General features: G+C 54.9%; 1 protein-coding gene and 1 pseudogene across 1 annotated transcript; one reads left to right on the top strand and one right to left on the bottom strand.

Annotated features, from left to right (window-relative positions):
- Nucleotides 1–408: 408 nt before the first annotated feature.
- RAPGEFL1 (Rap guanine nucleotide exchange factor like 1) lies at nucleotides 409–20208 on the bottom strand. The gene is made up of 15 exons (XM_054510820.2): nucleotides 16227–20208; nucleotides 13346–13421; nucleotides 12285–12426; nucleotides 11957–12054; nucleotides 9979–10091; nucleotides 9555–9722; nucleotides 8719–8816; nucleotides 8484–8606; nucleotides 7763–7941; nucleotides 7578–7668; nucleotides 6961–7011; nucleotides 6533–6620; nucleotides 6282–6346; nucleotides 5848–5902; nucleotides 409–5379 (listed from the first exon to the last, which is right to left on the bottom strand). The coding sequence occupies exons 1-15, from the start codon at nucleotides 16744–16746 to the stop codon at nucleotides 5255–5257; spliced, it is 1992 nt and encodes a 663-aa protein (XP_054366795.1). The 5' UTR covers nucleotides 16747–20208; the 3' UTR covers nucleotides 409–5254.
- Nucleotides 18896–18992, top strand: LOC123854869 (U6 spliceosomal RNA; annotated as a pseudogene).
- Nucleotides 20209–20299: the final 91 nt, after the last annotated feature.

The following is a 20299-nucleotide window of genomic DNA, read 5'->3' as shown; positions in this document are numbered from 1 at the left end:
GACAGTAGCTGGAACAGGCATGTAGGATCAAGGAAAGCGTTTTTTTTTTTTTTTTTTTTTTTTTTTAAAGATTTTATTTATTTATTTGAGAGAGAGAATGAGATACAGAGAGCATGAGATGGGGGAGGGTCAGAGGGAGAAGCAGACTCCCTGCTGAGCAGGGAGACCGATGCGGGACTCGATCCAGGGACTCCAGGATCATGACCTGAGCCGAAGGCAGTCGCTTAACCAACTGAGCCACCCAGGCGCCCAAGGAAAGTGTTTTTTAAAATGGGGAGTTGAGGGACGCCTGGGTGGCTCAGTTGTTAAGCGTCTGCCTTCGGCTCAGGTCATGATCCCAGGGTCCTGGGATAGAGCCCCGCATCGGGCTCCCCGCTCAGCTGGGGAGCCTCCTTCTCCCTCTCCCTCTGTCTATGGCTCTGCCTACTTGTGCTCTCTCTCTCTGTGTGTCAAATAAATAAATAAAATTTAAAAAAAAAGAAAGAGGAGAATGAAAGATACAAATGGGAAGTCAGGGATGGTCAACCTTCTGACTCATGCCATGGGGATTCAGTAAGAGAGATTCAGTATTATGGGGATTAACATAACAATAAAAAATTTTTTAAAAAAAAGAGAGAGAGAGAGATTCAGTATTCCCCCAAGAAATACTCTACCCTCCTCTATCCCCAAGCGTTAAGAGAAAGTAAGTAATCTTGGTGGTGACACCTAGTGGATTCAAAGGGCACTGCTTAAATTCTCCCCTCTGCTCTCTATACACCTGATCAGGAGGGCATCTTCCTAGGCTGGTCCTCTGACCACTCCAAATCATTTGCACCCTTTTGTTCACTGCTAGAGCAGCCTAGGATGTGCAATGCTACTAAGTAAGGTCGTCCTCTCCCCACACAGCCCACAGAGCCCTTGACCACGTCTTGTGTCTTGGCCACTCTCCACACAGGGAGGCAGAACTCAGGCAGAGTGCAGGAAGGGACAAGAAAGGATAGTGTCCCCACCCCCCAGCTATAGTCAGGTGGCCACTGCAGTCTGGTGAGTGCAAGGTGGACATTTCTTAGTTATTCAAGCTTGTGGGGATTGTGCAGACCTTAAACCATGGGCTCTGGAGTCAGAATAACTGGGTTCAAATTCTTGCTAGCTATGAGAGTTGGCCTCTCTGCATCTGATGAGAAATTCCTCGTGACCTCAGTTCTCATCTGGAAAGTGAGACTGATAGAGTCAACCTCTTTGTTGGGAGAACTAAATGAGAGAACGCACGTAAAGCCAAGCATAGTGGGTGGTAAAGGACACCCTTCCAAATGTCAATTCTCATCATCACCCCTGAAGGGGAGCAGAGGACTGATGGGTCTGAAGATGGCCAAGATGGGGATGAGGGGAATAACCCATACCACTTTCCCTGCCCTCCCAGGGGTATAGGAGTAGGGACAGAAAGGAATGGCCCCTATGATCCTGCCCCAGGGCATGGAATCCTCCAGAGTGGGACCAGCACCCTTTGAGGAGGGCAGAACCTGTCCAGCCCCCACACATCTAGCTCCCCTCGTGACCAGTCCACAGGGCAGGGGCAGCTCCCAGTGCTGAGCAGTGTCTCCCAGTGCCTCATCCCTGACTTCCCACTTCACACTTTGGCCATCAAACCTGCTTTAAGTCCTGGGTCATCTCTTCCAAGAAGCTTTCTTTTACTGTCCCCCACCTCCTATCCCCAGACCAGTAGTGAATCTCTTTGGCTCAATTCCTAGAGGGCTTGTCAGCTTGTGTCTTGTCTGCACTTACAGCTCCTATTTCAACCAACCTAATTTATTCATTCAGCAAGTACGTATTGAATGCCTTCTCTGTTCCAGGTACTGTTCTAGGCTCTGGATAGCAAACAAGACATCCATGGAGCTGAGACCTAACATTCTTGTAGGAGCGGAGGCACGAAGAAAAAACAGAGAAGTATGTATGATGTTGGGGGTGATGAGTACCTTGAAGACAATACAGGGGGTAGGGGACAGAGAGGGAGGGATGGGTGAGATGGGGTCAGCGTGGTCAGGGAAGGCTCAGGAAAGAGCAAAAGTGATTCCCTGACACAGGAATGGGTGTTAGAGGAGTTTAGGAACGGTAAAGCAGTCAATGTGACTGTTGGGGGGGTGAGTGAGAGGAGGGGGGTAGGAGAGGTGGTCAGAGAGGGAGGACTTTGATTTTTAATGTGTTATTGGAAACAGGAGTGTTATGATCTGAATTGTTTTAGTTGAGATATACCTACAGTGAAATGTATAAATCTCACAATTCGGTGAGCATACCACACACACACACACACACACTCAGGTCAAGATATAGAACATTTTTACCACTACAGAGGACTTCTTCATGCCCCTTCCCAGTCAGTACTCTCCCCTGCCCATCAAGAAACCCCTATTTTTTACTTCTATCCCCATAGATTAATTTTGTCTGCTCTTGAACTTCTCTTAAAAAGAATCCTACAATTTGTAGTCTTATGTGTCTGGTTTTTTTCGGGGTTTTTTGTTTTGTTTTGTTTTTTTACTCAATGTTATGTCTGAGATTCAGTCGTTCGGGTAGTTGTTTGTTCTTTGTTTTTGCTATGTAGTATTCCACTGTAAGAAGATAGCACGCTTGATTTATCCATTCACCTGTTGAAGGACAGCTGAGCTTTCTCCAGTTCACTGTCGTTAATGAAACTGTTGTGATCACTGCTGTCCATGTCTTTCGGTAGACACAAGCACTGATTTCTCTTGGGAGTGGGAATTCTGGGTCACAGGTCAGGTGTACATTTGGTTCTGGTAGACACTGCCAAGCAGGTTTCCAAAGCGGCTGTACCAATGTATGCTCCCGCCAACGGTGTATAAAGGTTCCAATTGCTTCACATCCTCATTGACACTGGTATTGCCGCTGTTTTTATTTTTTATTTTTATTTATTTATTTTTTAAAGATTTTATTTATTTATTTGACAGAGAGAGACACAGCGAGAGAGGGAACACAGCAGGAGGAGAGGGAGAGGGAGAAGCAGGCTTTCCGCCGAGCAGGGAGCCCAATGTGGGGCTTGATCCCAGGACCCTGGGATCATGACCTGAGCCAAAGGCAGACGCTTAACGACTGAGCCCCCCAGGCGCCCCTATTTTTTTTATTTTTTAAAAAAGATTTTATTTACTTATTTTTCAGAGAGAGAGAAAGAGTGGGGGGAGGGGCAGAGGGAGAAGCAGGCTTCCCGCCCAGCAGGGAGCCCGATCCCGGGCTTGATCCCAGGACCCTGGGATCATGACCTAAGACGAAGGCAGACACTTAACCGACTGAGCCACCCAGGCCAGACACTGACAAGTCTCATGAGGTTGGCACCTTTCCCTCTCATCCACACTTTCAGTTATTCCAGAACAGCCCTGCTGAGGGACCCAGTGCACTGAAAGGGGGGTCCCCTCTTCCCTCTTCCCTCCCTCACCCCCTGCCCCCAGCCTCAGAGAAACAGAATGGAGAACAGCAAGCAGCTTGATTCATAGACTTTATCAGCTTTTTCTCACCCCCAGCGGTTTCTGCAGACCCCCGAGCCTGTCCGGGACACGCGGGTCACTCTGGCAAAGCTGGGGAGCAAAGCTGGGGAGCGGCGGGGCGGCATCAAGGCTAGGGGCGGGCGGCGGCGGACCCCAGGGCTTGAGGAGGGCTGTGGGAGCTGCGTGAGCAGGCTGCGGAGCGGGGAGGGAGCAAGGGTGGCCACGGGGAGAGGAGTGTGCGTGGGCCGCCGCAGGGAGGAAGCGGGGCGGGCGGGGCAGGGGCTCTGGTCACTGTCTGTAGGGGATGGAGGAGGCCACACGGTGCCTGTGTATGTGCGGCTGGGGGTGGGGAACCCATACACATTTCTGTGGCAGGAACCAGAAGGACCACTGTAGAAAAGGGACTGTACAACATAACCTATGATACAATGTTTACATATGATACAAGGCTCTTCCCCTCTTGGAGTTTTAAAAAATAGATTTACAATTCCAGAGCTTTTGGTAAAAAATATGTACACCCTCGGAACAGGAACAGCAGGGGTTTTCGCTGTTGCCGCCGCTGCCTCTTCAGAAGGGAAAGGGGGGGTGCCAAAAAGGGGGGTGAGGCTGTGCCGGGAAACCTCACCCGGTAGCTGCCAGGAGCCCTGCGCCCCGCGGCCCTGGAGGCCCGTGTGGGAGACGGTGGGGAGACACAGAGGTATTAAAGGCGTCACCACAGTCCAGTTCCACCTTGACAGGCTTGGCCATTGCCTCCCCTCTCACTTCTGGGTACAGGGGTCCACCCCCCCCAGCTCTGATGGGGAGGACCCAGAGGGAGTCAAGACAGGGGGAAGGCTAGAGACCATGTGGTTGGTGTCCCACCAGAGCCAGAAGGGGGGTGACAGCTCCATTCTTAACAGGAGACACCCCTAAAGCAGGAGGGTGGGCCCCAGACACCTCCAACTCCTGGTACCACCACATCCCACCCCACAATGCAGAGGGAGCGTCCTGTAGGCAGCTTAGGCCTGTTTCCCTGAGCATCTTTTACCCTTTCATTGGAGCCCCCCAGAGACCTCGGGGAGGCCTGCGTGGGGGCTCCCAAGGGCTGACAGGTTGCCCCCTGCCCCACAAAGAGCCTCACCCACAGGCTTGGGCATGCAGGGCAGCAAAAGGAGCTGAGCAGGGAGTGGTGAGGGTGGGGAAAGCATCCCGCACCACGGCAGGGCAGAGTAGACCAGGGTAGCACCAAACAGGAGGACCCCTCTACACACAATACCCTCCCTCAATTACCGGATGCACTCCTGCTTCTTAAAGGGGACAGGTGCACACACACACACACAGACACAAGGGCGATATAATATTCCAGGGGGTACATCCAGGGGTCCCAGCCCTGACCAGGGAAAGGCCGGACGGGGGGGGAAAGGAAGGCTGCCAATCCCTCCCACGATTCCGCTCTGCGAGACAGGAGGGTGGGCAGCTTTCCTGCCTGCTTGGGAGGAGGTTGGAAACTCCATCTCTGGAACAGACCTCGATGGGAGGAGACAGAGGAAGGAGCACTCTGCCCCCCTTCCCTGCAAGGGCAGGAACCAGCAGAGTATGGTTTTGGCTGGAAGGAGCAAGGGGGAGAGGGCTTCAGCAGGATGAACAGGCTTATGAGTCCAGGGGTTAAGTCCATCTGACTCTTTCCGGAGGGGTAGGAAGTTGCTCCAGTGGAAAGATGTCAGGGGTGGGTTGGGACATCGTGCAAAGTGCTTGAGTGCCAGGTGCCCGAGGACCTTGGTGGGCGCCGACCAGCACCTCTGTTCTCACTGACTATTAGCCTCCAGCTTGTAGGAGAGCTCAAAGAGGAGGTTCTGGTTGTCGATGACCTGGAACTGGCGTACATAGGCCTTGGTCTGCAGGTGATGGGGGGAAGCCTCCGTATCCAGGCCTAGGGGTGTGACGAGAGAGAAGCGCTCAGGCTCCCAGCGTCCCTTCTCACTCTACTGTGCATACCAGCCGGAGGACAGGGGTGTGGATCGGGACAGGTGCTGGGCAGGAGGGCCCCCAGGGAGGCCAAGGAGAGGGTGGAGAGCTGACAAGTTTAAGAAAACAAAGAACCCAGCAGGGACTCCTCCCGGAAGCCTCCCACTCAGGCAGAGCTCTATCTGTGAAACTCTCAGAATCCCGGGTACTGGGCGCCTGGGTGGCTCAGTTGGTTAAGCGACTGCCTTCAGCTCAGGTCATGATCCCAGGGTCCCGGGATCGAGTCCCGCATCAGGCTCCCTGCTCTGCGGGGAGCCTGCTTCTCCCTCTCCCACTCCCCCTGCTTGTGTTCCCTCTCTCGCTGTGTCTCTCTCTGTCAAATAAATAAATAAAATCTTTAAAAAAAAAAAAAAAAAGAATCCCGGGTACTCACAAAGGGGCCGGCTCCGGTATTTGCGGATTGTCCTCACTTTTTCAGCCACTGAATGCTGGGAGATGACAAGGAATGAGCCCTAAAAAGGGTACAGAAAGATGCTCCCCCCTCTAATGCTCCCCCTGCTCCGTTCTCCAACTCTGCTGGTTTGACCCTGCTCCCTCCAGGGTCTAATTCTGGAGGGTGTCTGAAGAACCAAAGGAGGGGTGTAACGGCCGTGAGGAGAGATGGAGTTGTGCCCCCCCCCACCCCCCAGATGCCTGTCAGCTTTGCCTCCCCGTGGGCGGGTTGCACAGCAATGCCATCAGGGACAGTCAGGAATCTATCAGGCAAGCTGGGCACCAAGGAGGAAGGCTGCTGTCTTTAGGGGGCTGCCAGGAGAGGGGAAGAATGCCAGCCCCCGTGCCCAGGCCAGGGTCGGCAGTGGTACTCACCAGCTTCTCGATGTTCACCAAACCATCGACAAGGGTCTTACTCCCCTCATGCAGGAAAGTCAAGTCTAGGGGATGGAGGAGAAGCCCATGTGAGGAAGAAGAGAGGAGGTCCAAAGGGCCCTTCCCCTCCCCCACAGCCCCTCACTAGGGGGCTCCTGTCCAGGTGGGCACTCAGAGCTGAGTGCCAGGGGTTGAGAGCCAGAACTGGGACACGGAGAGTGTGGCTAGAAGGGCACAGGAGTGACTCTCACCTTTGAGGATCAGAGGCACGAAGGGAATCACAGGAGGTTTCATCTTGGAGATCACTTCTCGGTAGCTTTTGTGGTTCCTGCAGGGGTCCTGGCGTTCCACAGAAGAGAGGTAAAGGGCAGATAGTCCCAGTGCACCTTAAAGATGTCCCCTACTCTTCCCTCATCCCCCTGCCCGAGATCCATCTCTGATCAGAGAGGGGCATGTATGGGTGTCTAGCTGGGGGTGAGGTGGGGAGGGGCTTGACTGTTCTCCCTTCTCCAAGGAAAAAGGGGGCAGTAATCCTCCCACCCCTCCCCTCCCAGCATGGGCTAGGGACAGTCTCAGGCACTAAAAACCTTGCAGGGAAGCTTGAGGAAGCAGGTTAAGGGGAACAGAGGGCCTCTGGGGTACAAGTCCAGGGGCAGATAAAAGAGCTGAACCCACTCACTGTCAGGTTCTCAAATTTGCGGAACAAGTTCTTGAATTTCCCTGGCAGCTTCTGCAGAGAGTTTGAAGGAAGGAGAAGGAATGTCAAAGTGGAGCTCCTTGGGTTTCACGGCAGCTCTGGCTAATCCCCACGTGTCAGAGGGGGAAGGGGCCTGGCTGTCTTGCAGGGGGCTGGCAAGCTGGTGGGTGGGGAAATAGAGTCAGCCCTTGGTGCGGTCTGGGGAGCTGGAAGCAGCCCAGGGGAACGAATTATTCTGGGGAATTCGAGCCTCTGCTTAGGCATACGCCATGCACGAGGGGCCTCACTGAGTGCTGGCTGAAATCCAGTATCCAAGTCTGCGACCTGGCCTGGGCTGCCTGCCCCCACTCCGGCGGGCATTCCGGCTCTTTACGATTTTGCACAGACACAGGGTGCATTAGTTAAGCCGCGTGCCCCGGGGGCTGGATCTGCCAGAAGAGGGCGCCTCCTTCCGCCCGGCACAAAGGCGGCCAACCGGCCTGCAGCAGCCGCCGGAGGCCGCACTGGGGTGCACCCGGGAGGCCAAGACCCCCGCCCCGCAGCCGGGCCAGCACAGGCGGGAGGAGAGGAAGGAGAGGAGAGGGCAGCCGTGTCATCACCTCCCAGGTGAGGCGCAGGCGGCTGACGGCGGCGTTGTCCAGCCCCATGACCACGGCGTAGAAGGACAGCAGGTCCTGGTTCTGCTTGCAGCTGCGGGGGGAGGGCGGGGGGGGGGCGAGGCGGGGTCAGTGCGCGCCCGGGGGAGGGGCTCCGCGCTCCCCCTCCGCCGCCCGGCCGCACTCACATGGCCGCGATCTTGAGGAACTTCTTGAGCAGCTGCGCGCGCTTGCCCGGGGCCTCGCAGAGCAGCACCTCGGTGGCCACCCAGTGCGTGACCTCGCTGCACCGCTGCAGCAGCAGCTCCAGGTTGGCCGTCTCCCGGCGGCCGCGCTCCCCGTGGAACACGTAGTCCACGAATTCCAGCTGCACCCACGGCGGCGTGGCGGAGCGCCCGCGGGCGCGTGGGGACGTCGGAGTGGGCAGGTGGCGGCGCAGGCGGCGGAGGGCAGGGCCGGAGGGCGGGCGCGGGAGGAGGGGCAAATAGGAAAAAACGGGGCCCAGACAGGTTGCAACAGAGATTGGGGGGAGGGGAGCAACATTAATCATGCTTTACTATCTACTGAGCACTTCCTAGGTGCCAGGTCCTTGAACCACCTGATAGACATTATTGTGACTGCCTTATTTTCTTTCTTTAATAGAGAACGGTTTAAAAGTACTAACCATGGATCAGGTCCCATGTAAGACCCACCTTACTAAGGGGGTCTCTCTCTTTGTCTTTTTTTTTTTTCAGATGGGGGACCTGAGTCTCAGAGGGTCTGGGGTGAGTTAGGGAATTGCCCAAGGGCACCCTGCCAGCCAGCCTTCTAACCCCAAGTTCAGCTGCACGTGGTGCCCGTCTCCAGGCCCCCCACGTTGGCACATTTCTCCCTCCAGGCCCCCAGCCCAGCACCAGTCACAATCCCCACCTCGTGCACACATCGGAAGAGCTCCCAGTGGAAGGCAGTAAGGTGGTTGGCAACGTCCTCGGGCTCCACTCGGTGGATCTCTGTGTCTCCAGGGGAGACCTGGATCTCCTCAGGGAGGGGCATCTGGTGGCAGGCAGGGGCACAGGGGCTGGACTCCACTCTGGGTTTGTGAGGTTCTGCCCACAGCCCCTCTGGGCCCTGGCTCCCAGCCAAGGCCTTGCCATGGGGTTCTTACCAGGGCCTCAAAGCTGTCCCGCGTGCAGGCAAACAGGTGGCTGTTGATGCCCAGTGTGGTGAAGACACAGTCTTCAGTGGGCTGGAGAAGGACCTTCTCTGCAGGAGAACGAGCTGCTCTGCCTCAGCCCCGGCCACCTGCACCCTCACAACCCCCAGCCACTGTCGCCATCCCGTCTGGAAACTCCTAACCCTGCACAGACACGTTCTAGACTAATGGGACTCGTGTTATGTTATCACCAGTTTATGCCATATTTATCTGAAATTTTTCAGATCATGATTTCTCTTGCATTCATAACCTCCTTTTTACCCCCAACATTCTTTCACAGCTCTTCTCTCATTCTATCATCCCGATGGCACTGGAACTTTTTTTTCTTGCCTCAGAGGAAGATAGGGCTCTGGCCATATGGCAGGCTTTCTGCCTTCTCACAGGGGTTGGAGGCCCACCCTGTGTTTTTAACCTCAAAACGTAGCATCCTCAGATGCTCTGGTTAAAGAACCAGATCCCAAGGTGAGGAAGAGATAATCACCTGGATCCGAATCCAAGTGTCTTGGACCAGTGCTTTCCAAACTTTAATATGCATAGGAATCGCCTGGGAATCTTGTTAAAATGCTCATTCTGAATCGGTGGGTCTGGAGTACCGTGTGAGGTACTGCAGCTTTAATAAGCTCCCAGGTAGGTGATGCTCATGTGGCTGGTCCGGACCACAGTTCGGGTAGCCAGGGCCTACAATTCGTCTTTACCCCCGCTCCAGAGCACTGGGCTTGTGAGTTTCTCCTCTCCTGCCCACCCCCCCACCCCCCCCACCCCCCTGCCCAGCTCTTCCCGAGCCTCACCTCCAGAGGAAGCCACAGCTACCAGGATGAGGGAGTCCTCACGCCCCGCAGGCTCCTCCGAGTACTGCAATTTCTCTGTCACAGAGCCCAGGATGTCCTGCACAGACGCCGAGAGGCGGCTGCGGATGGTCACGTAAGAGTGGTCAGGCATGTAGACCCGGCAGAAGACTGAGCAGAGACAGGAAGGTGGCTTTGCATTAGAAGGCAGAATGATGGTGTTGACACAAGCCCCTCCAGCCCACATCTGTTTCCCAGTCCATCTCACCCCTAACCTTCAATCGGCTGACTTCTAAGAAACAGGCTGTCGAAAGGACAGGTTCTACTACACCAGAAGACTCCACCTAAGGTGCCCTAAGACGCAGAGGCCCCCGAGGGCCCTCTGAGCCGCTCTGGAAGCTCTGCCCATCTTGATGCCCACACTCACTCTCATCAGAGCCCCGGAAGGCCACTCGGGTCTGCAGACAGGAGTCGATGCGGCGGAAGTGACGGAAGAGTGGCTTCACTTGCTTGCTGGGTGGCTGGCTTTCCTCTGGGATCCTGGCATGGACACAGCTGGGCGTAAGGAAGTCCTGTCACGCATACGGAGCGCCAGGCAGGCAACATCAAGCAAGGGATTATCAGAACCGAGTCAAGGATGCACCAGCACCAGGTTCAGAAAGTGGTGAAGGAGGTCAGAAGGGAGACAATGACCAGCATGGGACAACTGTCCAAGTGACCCAGATCATATGCGACCTCTTCCATGAATTCTCTGATCCACCCCACACACCAGGAAAGGTCACTTTTGGGCATCAACTGCTGTAGGGCACTGGCCTAATATTTGTTTTGGTTTTTTTTTTTAAAGATTTTATTTATTTATTTGAGAGAGAATGAGATAGAGAAAGAGAGCATGAGAGGGGGGAGGGTCAGAGGGAGAAGCAGACTCCCTGCTGAGCAGGGAGCCCGATGCGGGACTCGATCCCGGGACTCCAGGACCACGACCCGAGCCGAAGGCAGTCGCTTAACCAACTGAGCCACCCAGGCGCCCCCTAATATTTGTTTATGTGCATATCTTATCTCTTCTGCAAGACTGAGAGCTTTTGAGGGCTGGGCTTAGTTCTTCCTGGATTTTTTTTTCCCACCCTCCAGGCCAAGCACACTACTTGGCACATGGTAGGTGTAGGTCATCCGCTGTTTCCTGAATTTTGCCGACAAGGACTTCCACAGCCTGGGAGGGAGACAGACGTGTATACAGCTACTTCTAACACGAGACAGGAGGTGTTAGGTGATCTAACAAAGGTACAAGGAGAGTCCTGTTGGCATGAGGGAGGGGGATCTTTCATTAAGAAGATGGTATTTGACTGGAGCCTTGAAGGACAACAGAAAGAGAAGCGGTACAGGTGGTCTTTCTTGGATGGACCATGTAAATGACAGCAGGAATTTGGGGTTGGGAATGCCCAGGAGTTCAGGGAATGGTGGGGTGTATAGGGAGTGTCATGGGGGCTGGGGGATGTGGGAGATGAGGCGGGAAGCATCAGCAGAAAGGCAGGGGCATTGAATGCTGTGCAAGGGTGTTACAATTTTGTCTTGTGGGCAATAAGGAGCCCTGGATGTTTTTGAAATGGGAGCATGATGTCGTCAAACTGGAAAGATCTCTCTGGTGTCAGCATAAGAAGGGAGAGGACACAAGACCATGAGCTGAAGCCCTGGGCAGGAGGCTGTGGCAATAATCCAGGTGAGAGCTAATGAGGCCTAAACGAGGGTAGTGGTGGTGGGAATGGAGTGGAGAGAGACTGAAATGGTCAGAGGGATGGATGGACGGATGGACGGATGCAGTGGAGTCCTGAAGCTGGCTCACATTGGCTCATGAGAGCAGATTGTGAAATTTGGTGAGATTCTGCCTATGGGTTTTTAAACAGCCATTAATAAAAAAAAATGTTTTATAAACTTCTAGCCACATTATTACCACAGAAGGTAGTATCCTGTTTTACTATATTTTGCTATTATCTATGCTCTTGATGTTATTTACCTCTCTTGGATTTGTGGGGTGAAAATACTACGTAATGACCTGCTACTGCACATTTCTTTGCAACTTCACATTCAGTGACGTCATGTCAGTAGCTGGAAATCAGCCAGTGAGAGAATTCACACCATGGGAATCAGCAAAAGCTACAAATAGGGGCTTTTTTTTTTTTCTCCCTGAAGTGCTGGTTGTTAAATATGTACCAGTACACCATTGGATTAACAAAGAAATGGATGAGAGAATGGACAAGAAAGTGACTGGAGGCCGTGCTCTGTGCTACCCTCTAGCAAGAGAAAGGGGCTGAAATAAAACCACATTGGAGTCAGAAGGCCAGAGGCAGTTCCTGTGACAGAGGAACATGGGCGACTTCTGTCCTATCCCTCCCCCAACCCATTCCCCTCACTTTAGCTCCACTGTTTCCACAAGCTGGTGCAGCCTCAATGTGTCCTCTCGGAGGTCCTGGTAAAGGGACTCATCCTTCATGATCAGCAGGTACAGATCCTGGGGAGCAGAGGAGAGAGAAGATAAAGGCAGGGGTCTCATCCCAAACTTTGCTATCGGCAAGGGCTGGGGCAGGGTCTCCATGTCTTTGAACATAGAGGAACCATATAAACTGAGGTCCACTGGCATCTTCTCCTTCCAGGTACCCAGCTTGAGGAGTATGGCTCCTTCAAAGGAGCCCCCTTCCAGAGCTAATAGCCTGCTCACCCGCCTTCTCTTCCCAGGCCCACCTTGATGATGTGGCCGGCCCCCTCTTCCTCCTGCAGCAGCCCCTGGTAGGTGTCCAGGAAATGAAGGAGCATGGCTAGACAGGCCTGCTTCCGGCCCAGCCCCTCAGGGCCCTCCATGCCTCCTGCCCAAACAAAACTGACCCCTTAGTTAAGAAAAAGCCCTGGGTAGCCAGACCCGAGGAAACTGGGAAGGGAGATGAGAAGCAGGGGGTAGCTAAACCCTCCCAAATATTCTCTAGGTCTGGGGCCAGGGAGAAGAGAGGTCGAGGGGTCCCTAGAGCCAAGACCCCTTCATGCCCCAGCCTGGGCTTTTGCTCAGAGTAGGTAGGGATGGCACCCACTTGACCACGTCCATCTGACCACATCCTGCCTGTTTGAATTTCACCTGGAGATAGCCTGCCTGGACTCACCCAATCTCTGACCAGCCCATAACCTGGAGCTGATAAAGGCCAATGATGCTTACCACAAACCTGACCATACCTCAGTGTAAGGCCTGGTGTTTCTAAGAGAGCCTACGGTATTCTACTCAGTGGCCTGACGTGTACAATTAGATCCTAAAATAACTCAGTGTGAGGCCCTCTGCTTACATGAGACCCTACGAATAGCCTGGCCAGTGGCCTGTCTCTAGCAGACCCCGCTGAAGCAGAGCCGTGACCTGATGTTTACATCAGACCCTATAATAACCCACTGGGCAACCAGATGTTTAGAGCAACAATTCAGCGGGGAGAGAGGCTCTCTTAATAGAATAATAACACCTTACATTTGCACAGGGCTCTGCAGTCTCCAGAGCACTCCCACATCAACTATCAGATTGATCTCCACAGCAGCCCCATAGGTAGGCAGGGCAGGTGTTATTTACCCCCTTTTTACAGAAGAGGAAACTGAGGCCCCAGGAGGTTAGGTGGTCTGCCCAAGGTCACACAGCTGGTGAGTAAAACCCCTGGAATTGAAACCCAGGTGTGTTTCCTAGGGAAGCACCCAGGCCCTGATATTACATGTGGGGTAGGGGGAGTGGCTTCCTTCTGACCTCCCCTATTGCAAGCTCCATAAAAGGATATTACTGGTGTAGCTCCTGCAGAAATTTCTCCGTGGGGAGGAAGAGAGAATGGGTGAGGACGATGTCATCCAGCAGAATATCTGTAGAGATCAATTGGCGCCACTGATGTCAGGCGGGCACTCCCAGGACCCGACTGGACACTCACTACCCACCCCCTTGCCTCCTAGAGTGAGTTCTCCTTAGCCAGGCTGGAGCCCCAGCCACCTGCCCTGTCATGCTCTGCACAAGAGTGCGCGCGCGCGTGCGCACACACACATACACACACACGTGTGAAGGTTCTGGGCAGCCGCTGCGGGGGTGGGGTTGGCAGCTGCCAAGGCAGCTGGAGGGAAGGAGGGGGCGCCCTTTGATGGCCACGCCCACTACTCTTCAATGCATGTGGAAGCTGGTCAGATAATACACCAAGCTTGAGATCTGCCCCAAAAAAGAGGTCGACCACAGAAGTGTCTCTAGACAAAGAACTTGTAAACACAGAGGTTAGGGTCAGTGGGGTGTATGTGTGTGTGTGTGTGTGTGTATCCCTCCTCCCCTCCCTACTCCCTACCTAACAGCTCTGAGTTCCAACTGGGCAGGTGAGAACCAGCCCCATTAAAAAGGAGAGGGAGTGACTGCCATCTCTTTGATCCCAAAAGCCTTTAAATAGAAGAAGCCCTGTGTCCTCTGGATGCCCAGAGATGGAAGGGTTAATGATGGAAGGGTGGAGGGGAGTGGCTCTCACCACCCTTTTCCCCTCCACTCCCCCATCTGGGCCTGGCTCAGCCAGTCAGCCAGGTACAAGGTCGCCCTGACTTGCAGCCAGCCCTGGGGTGGGGCAGGGCAGCCTGGCACACAGAGACAGGCAGGGCGCAGGGAGGGATCCAGGTGTCCTCACCAGGACAGGTTAGGGCCAGGTCCCCAGGCACTGCCCCAGGACAAAACCAAGGCTTCTGACGTCCCTTGGCTCACCATCCCCTGGCCTCTGTTTCTAGTCATGAAGGTAGAGGAGGAGAACCAACACCAGATTCTCTACTCAACTGTTGCATTTCACAAATGAGAAACTGAGGCCCAGAGCCGGGAGGGACTTGCCTGGAGCTGGAGTAGGAACCCAGACTCCTGAGTCTTTGTTCTTTTCTCAATATGCCCGAGGCAAGCTGCGTGTCAGGGTAGAGCACAGAGGTTAGATAGGGCTGCTTAGATGTTTGCCAGCCTTTGACTGGTTTGAGGATAACTTCTGTAAGTCCCCCCTCCCACACACTGTGGGAGGAAGCCAAGATGGCTTGAGAACATTGCTTATGTTGGAGAATATCAGAGTGGCAGGTTAAGGTGATTCTCATTTACCCTGGGACTAGTTTGAGGTTCCCCAAAGCAGTTACTCTGGGCATCTAGCTTGTCAGCCCAGGTTCTAGGGTGACAATCAATTCAAGAGTCCTTCCCCACGAGAGACCAGGCAGAGTGTGTGGCACCAGATCCCTGTGGAAGGGGAAAGACAGATTCTCCCTTTTCCTCTTTGCCTCGCTACCCTGCTATGTTCATAAAGTGAGTCTGAGAACCCCAGCCATGACCCCTGGCTCCAAAGATGGCGACAAGGAATAGGGATGCCCAACGTCCTTCCTATCTATCTCATGGGAGAGCCAAGCCAGAGCAAAGGAAGAGGAACATGGGGCAGAGTGGGGGAGATGCTGCTATGGGGGCTACAGTTTGGCGTCTGTCTCTTCCAAGCCAGGCTCTGGTCCAATGCACAGACTCCCCAGGGAATGTGTCATAGAGACACAGGGTGTCTGGTGTAGGCGGGAAGTTATGGTTAGGAGAGCTGTGTGTGTCTGATATTTTTCTAATTAAATCCAAAAGGTGTCAGCTCCCCAGGGCAACGACAACTGAGCCAAGGAGAGGACCCAGGTCTTGAGAAAAATCTAGGGGAGCGGTGTCCTCTTCCATAAGCCTAGGTCCAGGCTCCCTGCAGAGGTCTAAGAGCAAGGTGTGAAACCCTCATCTTTAGGCCCTCAACCAGGGCTCCCATCCTCAGACCCTGCTGGGTTTAGTGAAATGCTGAGAGGCAGACCTAAAGACCCATCGGTCTTCTACCTCCACCACTAACCAGCAGTTTGGGGCCTCAGTTTCCTCAAAGTCCCCTTAGTAGGGGTGCTGGTGGGGAGTGGTGAAATAGCATCATCATTTAGGGAATAAGCTTCTCAGGGTGTGGCTGTTATTTTTTGAAGAGGCCGTGTGTTGAGGCCTGTCTTGGGAAGGGCGGGAGTTGGAGGGGCTCAGAACCCCCCCAGGATGATGCAGGGTCCTGATGTCTGTCTGCCCAGCCACCTCTCCCCCAACAAACACCTTCTGAGCCAACCCCCAACTAGGACACCTCCTTCCCCCCAAGCTGCTAAGGACAATGCATCCCTTTGCCCGAGCCCAAAAGGCAGCTTGGGCCCTGAGCCTGTCTGGCACTGCCCCACTGAGTGGGCCAGCCAGCCCTGTGCTGTGGGGCTTCTAGACAGAATCAGGGACTCCTAGAAGGTCTTTCAGGTCTTGGAAAGCATGTCTTGGGGTGGGGGTGGGGGGGCAGAGCACATCTTAGTGTGTCAGGCCTTAATTTGGGGCCACAGAAGGAGGTAGTCAACATCAGGGACCCATGAGAATCTGTGGGTAAAATGTCCAGGAGAAAGGAAGGGTGGCTTAAGGAGAGAAAGAGGTTCAGCTTCTCTGTGGGTGAGACTGCTACAGGGAGGAAGGTGGCACTGCTGCTTCCCTTCTGCATAAGGGTCTGTTCCTCTCCTAGGCCGCTGCCCCACTTCAGCTGACCGCTCAACCCCACACCGAGGCTCCCGGCATAGCGCCACCCCCACTGTCCAAGGGCAAGGAAGAGGAACCAGGTAGCAACCCCCTACTCCGGGATGGATGAGCCTTACCTGAGGCAGCGCTGTCCCTGGTGGCCCCTCCGGCGAGCCGCTCCAGCACCCGGTTCAGAAGATGCTCCGGCCGCTCGGGGGCGCCCAGGGGGGCCCAGGGCGGGGAGGTCAGGGGTTCGCCCGGGGACAGCTCGTCAGAGGAGTACGAGGAAGGGGAGCGCAGGGGCCCCCCTCCCCCGAGCGGCCCGGGCCCCGGCACCTCCTCGAGCTGTAGCCAACAGGGCCCCCCGCTGCCGAGCTCCTCCACGACCCCCGCCGGCTCTCCCCCTTCCTCTTCAGGGGGCGGCTCCAGCCCCGGCTCGGCGGGGGGCTCCCGGAGGAAAGCGGGGAGCAGCAGGCGAGACACGCTCTGACGCCGCTGCAGCGGCCGCAGTCCTCCGGTTGGACCGCCGCCCCCGCCAGGTCCCCCGCCCCCGCCAGGCCCGCCGCAGCTTCCCGGACCCCCGCCGGGACCTCCCGCCACCGTTCGCCCCGCCAGCTGCGACGTCTGCTTCTTCAAAAATTTCTCCAACGGCTTCATGCCCCCCCCCCCCGCCCCTCTCCTCGGGGCCGCCGGGGGACCCAGGTGTCCCAGGCGCGGGCGGGGGGGGCGGGGACACGATGCTCAGAGCCTGAGAGGCAGAGCGGAGGGCTGTGCCAGGCGCCGGACTGGGGGCCAGAGGTGCCCGAGGCTCGCTGGCCGGGGTCCAGTGGCCAGTGGCCCGGGGAGGTGCCAGAGGGAAAGAGTGCTCGCTCTTAGTGGCCCCCCATGTCGGCTGCAGCCGGCACGCGGCCCGGAGGGCGGGTAGGCTGCGGGGCCAGTGCCCCGGGCTCTGCGCTCCTGGGCCGGGCTGCGGCGGCAGAGACAGCGGGCGGAGCGCAAGGCTGAGAGAGGACGCGGCGGAGGCGGCGGCGGCGGCGGCGGCGGCGGCGGCTGCGCTCCTGGCAGGGGGGAAGGTGGCAGAACTGAGACCGCGCCCCCTCCTCCAGTCCCCGCCCAGTCCCCGCCCCTGCCCTCTCTGGACCCGCCCCCTGGGCCGCGCGAGGCTTGAACTTGGGCGCCGGGGCTGGCCTCGGGGGAAATAGTAAGGGGCTGAATGGGATTGGCGTCAGGGCAGATGCAGAAATAAGGGCAAAAGTGATGGAGTGATTTACCAATGGAGAGTGAGTCCTGGTTTGGGGGTAACAGGGGCTCTTAAGTATCATTTCAAAGAAGTAGAGCAGGTGTGTGGCTTGCACAATTTGGGCTTACCTGTACTCAGGTGAGGCCTACAAAGATTGCTGATTGGGTGTCCATCACTCTCAACCCCGACAGTATGTTCTGTTGCCATATTTGTGGTCTTTACGTTCCTTCTATAAGAAGGGCTGGAAAGGCCTGGGGTGGATTGGCATTGGCACTGGGGGCGGTGCCCATCTGCCCTTTCTGGTAGGGCACAATAGGTGATGAGGGCCTGGCTTGTGAGAGGCAGGTACCGGCAGGCAGGTAGGATCCAGGCAGGGAGCAGCAGGTTGTGGCAGGTCTAGTTGGGGTGAGGAGAAGAGAGAGGAGGCCGGGGGGAGGGGGGCGCGGGAGATGAGGAGTATAAGGGCACCTGAGCCCAGCTGGCAGCAGGAGACAGCAGGGCCACGGAGATGAGTGACAAGCTCTAGAACTGCCGTCCAACATCATTAAGCATAGAGAGCCCCTCCGGAGCTGACATGGCCATGAAGTAGGGAAAGGGGTGCCAATTTGCACTCTCAATGATCTTTATTCCTGATGCCTGTGCCAGGAGCATTCTGTCCCTAAGGATACACTGCCCTTAGGAGTGTGGATGTAGAGACACACTCAGTGTAAACACATCAAGGTTAAAATAACAAGGTGGGGGAGTGGCACCAGGTTCCAGAGGGATTGAAGCTCCTTGGACAATGCCCCACCCCTGTTTACTGTGCAGGGACCAGGCAGGGACAGGAATGCTAAAGGCTGGGAGTGGTGGTTGAACTGAACAGGGTGTGTACTACACACATGTCACTGTGTGTGCATATCTGGTCCTATGTGTGCTAGAGCATGTGTTCACAGAAATAAAGCTTTGCACACCCATCTGTGGATTTCGAAAGGGAATAGTAAAAGGGAGAGAGCAGTTTTGGCTAAGAAGCTGGAATAGAGATCCAAGTATCAGCTTGCTGGGCTCCCTTTATTGGACACCCCACTATCCCTGGGGTTAAGAGGAGAAACTGGCTGGAGTGGCTAGGAGCTCCCCAGGCATTTTGTGAACCAAATAAGAAGACGAGAGGGCTCCACTCCCAGCACATGCCACAGTTACCAGATTAAGCTGGTTGCCTTGGTAACCTCCTCTCTGGGCAGGATTTGGGATTGTCGTTAGGAAGGGGGAAGAATTGGGGAGTGTGGAGGGTGTGGGGGCTGGAAATAAAACAGGCAGACACTTCTGGAAACTGAAAGCTTGGGGAGTAAGACCCCAGCACCCCTGCAACTACTCAAGGATATTGGACAGAGACTAAGTTCAAGGACTTTAATCAGGAAGGAAAGCCAGCACTGAGTCATGGCCCTCCTAGAACAGTGGTTCTTGCCCCAAGTGCACACTGGAATCCAGGGGAACTTCTCAAAAATACTGATGCCTAGGCCACACTCTAAACCAGTTAAATCTTTGAGGCAAGGCCAAGGTTTCTGGTATTTTTTAAAAGATCCCCAAGTGGTGCTCACTTCAGCAGCACATATACTAAAATTGGAGCTATATAGAGATTAGCTTGGTCCCTGCACAAGGATGACACGTGAAAGATCCCCAAGTGATTCAAATAGCCAGGGTTGAGGATCACTGCCCCAGAGGGACAACCCAACCCAAGTGGGCTGCCAATGCTGGAAGACAACTTCAGGATTTGAAGTTCTTACTGTTCTGGATCGCCCACAAGGTAGTAGGCCTGAGCGTTGACCCCACAGAGGAGGGGGGGCGGCATGGAATTATCAAGAGTGGTATCATTAACAACTGTGAGATGGTGGCAAAACAACTTTGAGCCCAGACCCTAGAAGGGGATGGGGCAAGGCTACCTAAGGCTGATCTGTCTGCCCTTTGTACTCCCTTTCTGCCCACCAAGAGGCGGACTGGTAGGGCAGACAACCTGGGAGCTTTGCTGAGCTTGAGTTTCTTCTTGCAGAGCTCGTTACCAAGGCAACAGAGAGCAATGGGATCTAACCGCAGGACCAGGGAAGCAAGAGGCAGGGGTGAGGGGGAAGCATCGTAACAGTCATTTCTCCTGCCAGTAACCTACCCCCAAGACTGCCTGGCATGACCTCAGGAGATCAGGCTCATAGTTACCCATCACCCTGTGGGGGAAGAGGAAAGCAAATGGACGTGAAGAGGAATTAGGGATAGGGGTTAAAAGAGTCACGGTCCGCGAGCTCAAGCAGCAGCACCAAGGGATGCAGGGGGAGTCCCAACTATTTTAAGGTATACTATGATGTCCATGCCCCCAATGTACAAGGATTTGTGGTAACCAAGAACAGATGCCACCAGCTCCACATTCAGTTCAATTGCTCCCCCACACCAGATCAACCTCTGTAGTAAACTTCCACCCCACCCAGGATCTGGAAGAAAACAAAGCTAGGAACTGACCTGTGCACATCAAGGGCCCAGTGGCCTTGGTAACTGGCAGCATAAACCACAGATGATGGTCTCAATTGCTCCTCTTAACCTTGACGAAGATCGAGAGAAGCCTTCCTCTTAGGCTGTGGTTCTTGGTACTTTAGTGCCAGCGTGTCTTTACTTTTCAAGAAAGCTAACCACCTGTGCCTCCCCCTCTTCTAGGACCTGGTACAGTTGTACTGACACGGGGCACATTACACTGGAAAACTCACTTGCCGAACACTAACAAAGGCGACAAGGATAGCTCCGTTTCATTAGTTTTTCTGTCCCTGACACTTCCAATCCAAGAGACTGCATGGTATCCTGGGTCTATGTGGCAATGGCGTTAGGATAAGATAACCAACGGGGAGTACAGACACACCTGTGGGCTCCTCACCTCTCAGGGCTTCCATTTCACACGTCTTGAGTTGGCTCGAGTTGTGACTGTGGCTCCGGGGAATCAGCAAGTCCTCTCCTATC

Source organism: Mirounga angustirostris, unplaced genomic scaffold, assembly GCF_029215605.1.
Source record: "Mirounga angustirostris isolate CCGP_5_RB_7025 unplaced genomic scaffold, mMirAng1.0.hap1 SCAF_17, whole genome shotgun sequence".
Classification (NCBI taxonomy): Eukaryota; Metazoa; Chordata; class Mammalia; order Carnivora; family Phocidae; genus Mirounga; species Mirounga angustirostris.
The sequence above is the reverse complement of the archived record's forward strand: the minus strand, read 5'-3'. Positions and strand labels throughout refer to the sequence as shown.

Coding starts and splice junctions, on each gene's coding strand:
- RAPGEFL1 (XM_054510820.2), bottom strand. CDS start 16,746: ATGAAGCCGTTGGAGAAATTTTTGAAGAAGCAGACGTCGCAGCTGGCG. Junction 9,723..9,978: donor CTTCCGGGGCTCTGATGAGA/GTGAGTGTGGGC, acceptor GTCTCTGCTCAG/TCTTCTGCCGGGTCTACATG. Junction 5,380..5,847: donor ATACCGGAGCCGGCCCCTTT/GTGAGTACCCGG, acceptor TCACACCCCTAG/GCCTGGATACGGAGGCTTCC.